The sequence below is a fragment of the Phalaenopsis equestris genome, unplaced genomic scaffold (assembly GCF_001263595.1).
Source record: "Phalaenopsis equestris unplaced genomic scaffold, ASM126359v1 Scaffold000878, whole genome shotgun sequence".
In the NCBI taxonomy this organism is placed as follows: Eukaryota; Viridiplantae; Streptophyta; class Magnoliopsida; order Asparagales; family Orchidaceae; genus Phalaenopsis; species Phalaenopsis equestris.
Genome location: NW_018165318.1, coordinates 1,470,577 through 1,475,521, shown reverse-complemented (window position 1 = coordinate 1,475,521; position 4,945 = coordinate 1,470,577). Strand labels below are relative to the sequence as shown.

Genomic DNA, 4,945 nt, shown 5'->3' with positions numbered 1-4,945 from the left:
CTCCATATTAGAACTTTTAGATAACTGCATCACATTTGTATGTTCCTAGCAGAATCACCCGTGCTTTTTGGGCCAAGCATAAGATTTCTACTTAGGTGGTTATCTAGCGCGCTTAGGGTGTTAGAGGCTTGACTTACCCAAACGGGAAATAAGTCCTTTGTGAGAGGATTTCCAGATTTGTAGCTTTACCTCCCTTCTCTCTCTCTCTTTCCAACGACTTACTTGCTGTTTTAGCAGGTATAAGCCCCACCTCTACTCTTCCTACCTACATAAGGTCATAAGTCTTAGAGTCTTTCTCTTGACTTTAGGGCTACCGAGGTCATCTTGGATAACACAATTCACAAATTTGTGACAAGGGATCACTGCATGCATTGGGTCGACAACATTCACGAAGTAGACTTACGGTCCTAATAGCTTTGGTCTACATTTAAGTATTAAGTTTAATTTGTGACATTCACGAAGGAGCCTTGCAGCTCCTTGGACGCTTCGTCGATGTCGTTTTGTTGACCTCGATTGCTGACAAGCCACCACTCATTTGAGATACGGTGATTCACCCTCTATCCTTATGGCCCGGTCAGACTTGGAAACATAGTATGCACTCAACTAGATGACACAATTATTTCATAGGCTCCGTTCATCGATGATTTGTTACCCATTTGGAAAAGTGAGAGACTCACTCTCTTTCATATGGCTTAGAGAGAGCCTCAAAGGCATTAGGATGCTCTTATGAGATAGCCATTCTTTATGACATCCTCTCACTAATCATTACTTAAATGTAAGCAGAACTCCTTTAATCGAGAGTATTTTTTGGCATCCCCCAAGATGTAATTAACTAAAGGGATACATTCATTTAGGAGTGTTCTTGAACTCAAGACAAATACAAATTTGGTTTTCTAGCTACTTGGGTAGCTTACGTAGGTATTCTCTTGTGAATATACGGTTCAAGGTGTCTTGATCTGATTATGTTTGAAAACACACCCTTGACCTATCATACGAAGTTTACTTTATATAAGTTTTTCGGGTTCTTTACAAATTTTTCAACCAAGTCTTCACCTTAATTCACTTTTTTCTGATCCCCCCTCTTCTCTGAATCGTTCCTAAGATTCAAAGAGTGCTCCTCAACAAAGGGAACTTTAGAATAATGATTAGACAAGTTGGTGACTCTAAGTTTACAAAAAAAACATAATCATCCACTAGTAGCATAGCCTCCACTTCAGACGACACCATGAATGGTAGGACTTTAGTCTAGCTTCCTTTGGTTCCCTAGGCTTTAGTTCTCGTTATATTTAATATAACCTTGTTTGCAGCTTCAACTTGCCCATTTGCTCATGCGAAATGGAGAATAAAAATTTTAGGTTAATCTTTTAGCTTTAGTAGAAATCTTTCACTCTTTCATCGACAAATTATCTTTCATTTTTTGTAATGATAACGACTGGTAAATCAAACCGCTTGATCATATCCAACTGAATGAAGTTTCATATGACCTCAGTTGTGATCTGAGCCAACACTTTCATCTCAGCCCACTTGGAGAAGCAATCCATTGCGAATAGAAAAAACTTTCTTTGCCCACATGATAGAGAAAATAGTCCAAGGATATTGAGTCTCCAAAATGTCAATGGCCACGGGTTGATGGTTTTTTTTTCCATTTGTGGGATGATTGGTGTTGCATTGGTGTGAATTTTTGGCACTGCTTGCACTTTTTGTAAATTGTTTGACATCCTTTTGTAGGGTCAACCAGAAGTTGTCTTTTTTTGCTGTAAGCCAATACTTCTTCTCCGAAATGGCTCCTGCATTCACTGGGATGCACTTCTTTTAGTATTTCTTCCCTTCATTCTTCTTGATGCATCTTAGGTATAACGACATGGTTAACCTTTAGAAAAGCTTTTCGTAGATCAAAAAATACTGGGTGACATTAATCTGGAAGAGCTGCGGGTTGGTTATCTCCTTGGTACTATTTCCAATCTTAAAAAACAAGATGTACAAGTTTAAATATCTTTTTATTCCTTCGGTTTCTATCTTGGTTGCTTTGGCTTCTTCAATGTTCATTCGGTTGAGTCTCTGAGGTATCCCTACACCTCAACCGATGCACTTAGACATGAGGTTTGCCGCCCGATTATCTTATTAAGAGATGTGTTCAATTTTTAAATGTTTGATTTTCCCTATTCTGGCTTGGCCTTAACGAGATATTTGTCCAGCATCTAGTCTCTTTCAAAATGCCTTCTTATTTGATTTACTACTAATTGAGAGTTGGATTTCACCATGAGGTGCCAAGTGGCCCAACTATCAGAGCTTCATACTCGACATGATTGTTAATTGATGACTTTGAATCCCACTTCTATCGAGTGGTACAAATAACCCCCAATTACATTTGCTAGAGCAAGACTGAGCCCTGCCCTGGTGCAAGCAACCATGAGATGCTCTGTTGATATGCAAAACCTAGGTAAGGTTGTTAGTCTCCATTTTATTGTTAGGCTCGCTTGGCTCATATAAGCCGATCAGGAAATCAACCATGGCTAGGGCCTTGATTGCTGCTATGGCATGTATGAGAGATCAAACTTATTAAAACATTCTAATCATTATCAAAGTCCTCTAACCCTGATGTAAGAATAAATTTTATTGTCAAATGAGGAACAACTTTCATAACAAGAACACGAGAACAAAAAAATGAATAAATTATATTTTATTTAAAATTGACACTGTGGATTTATCACAATAAAAAATTAGACTCAAATTTTTTGCACCTTACATCATTAACAAAACATAGCTCTAAATTTGCCGCAAAAGTGATGGCTATTAAGAGATTGATACGTGCAAATATTTCAATGAATAATTACTGTTGGCTGGGTTGGTTTTGTCTATTTATTGTCGTGGATGTTGTGTCTGAAGTGAAGAAACGTTTGAGATTTTTGCTTGCTCATACCTCAAATAAAAATTATTCAATATGGGCAATTGTTTCACTGTTGATGACCAGAGCATAAGGCTAAACATCAATAATAATAAATCATTTATCTCTAAACAAAATATTGAATGAACCTCAATAATATCAAAGTATATGGCTTCTTATAAGTTTTTCTATATCTTTTCTTAGATAATTTTTTAAATTCTCCTGAATATCATTACTTCATAAATACTTTCCTCCAACATAAAACATTTAAATTGGCTATATTGTAAAGGCCATGAGTCCTTCAATTCTTAATTTTATTGGGAATATAATAGAAGTGCTAGTTGTCTCAAATTTGCAATTTTTGCTCGGTAAAAATTGCAAAAACAGCTTTTCCTTAAAAAAAAAAAATTTAATTTTCTTGTTAAAATATTTATTAAAGTAAAGCTCAAAGCAAAATAAAATGCAAGATATTAAATAGCTTGAAATTAGGGCTGTCAAATCGGCTCGTTGTTCTCGAATAGCTCGTGTTCGGCTCCTTCGCTAAGTTAACGAGGCGAACACGAATAAATATTTGTCTGTTCGGCTCCTTCGCTAAGTTAACGAGCCGAACACGAATAAATATTTGTCTGTTCGTGTTCGGCTTGTTTTGGCTCGAAATAGTACTAATTAATTAATGATTAGGGTTGTCAAAATGACTCTTTGTTCGTGAACGGCTCGTGTTCGGCGCGCTAAGCAAACGAGCCGAACACGAACACACTTTTTGAGCTCGAAATATAAACGAGCCAAACACAAACTGAGCCTAGGCTCGTGTTGGCTCTGAAATATAAACGGCTTGAAATATAAATGACTCGTGTTCGCTCTGAGCGTAGGCTCGCTCGTGTTCGACTCGTTTATACCCATACTTGAAATAATAAAAAATGATGTGATAAAATTTTGACCGGCCACATTTAAAACACTCAAATATTTTATATCATATAAATCATCTTCATCCTATAAATTTAATTAGTAATTTTTTTGGGGAAGGAAAATATTTTTGGGAATGAATTAGTCCCCTCTCCCCCTTTAATTGGTGCTTTCATCATTGATAAGCATAGAACTCCGAACCCATCACTGTCTCCACTTTTAAAAAAATAAACCATTTCATAATCCATCCCTATCTGCAACATAAACATAAAACAGTTTATTAATAATCCTTGATTTGCCCCCTAATCAGTGTTCATTTCACCTAATCACATCCTTATTAAGCCTAAACTGTCACCTCCTCCATACCTTTCCCATCCACATATATTAATATATACACAAGTATATATAAATATGTACCAGGTATGAGCACTTAGACATGTAAACATGGAGCATATGGAAGTGGATATGGAGCATATGATGAACTTCGTCTTCTCCGGCTGTAGTTCCGCTAGCTCTACCACAACCCTCGGCGACGTCAACTGGGTAGACTGGTCTCCGGCCATCGATTGGGGCTGTCTCTCCGTAGACGACGACTTTAGCGGTCTTCTCGAGCACTACGGCCTCCCCTGCACGCCGGCGGCCAATGATTGGTCAACCAACGTCAGCCCCGCCAGCACTAACTGTCCCGGCACGCCGGTGGAGGACTTGTTGCCTCTCCCGGCGGCGGAATCCTCACGCGACGACGATAAGGGCCTCCGCCTCGTCCACCTCCTCATGGCCGCGGCGGAGGCCCTCACCGGAGCTAATAAATGCGGTGACTTGGCTCGAGTGATATTGATTCGGCTCAGAGAGTTGCTCTCCCATGGTGGAGCGACCAACATAGAACGCCTAGCAGAGCATTTTACAGACGCGCTCCAGCGCTTGCTCGACGGCGTTGGCAGGCACGATGATCTGCCGCCCAACCCCGGCGAAGTCATCGAGGCCTTCCAGTTACTTCAGGACATGTCTCCGTATGTCAAATTTGGGCATTTTACGGCCAATCAGGCGATTCTAGAGGCCGTCGCCGGCGAGCGACGAGTTCACATCGTTGATTATGATATCATGGAGGGAGTGCAGTGGGCTTCGTTGATCCAGGCTATGGTTTCTCAGCAGGAAATA

At 39.5% G+C, this 4,945-nt stretch overlaps 1 protein-coding gene across 1 annotated transcript; it reads left to right on the top strand.

The window, feature by feature from the left end:
* Positions 1-4,089: 4,089 nt before the first annotated feature.
* LOC110032089 (nodulation-signaling pathway 2 protein-like) lies at positions 4,090-4,942 on the top strand (the record flags this gene model as incomplete). Its single annotated transcript, XM_020735602.1, has 1 exon — positions 4,090-4,942. A coding segment is annotated over exon 1 (711 nt), but the record flags the coding sequence as incomplete, so codon positions are not given.
* Positions 4,943-4,945: the final 3 nt, after the last annotated feature.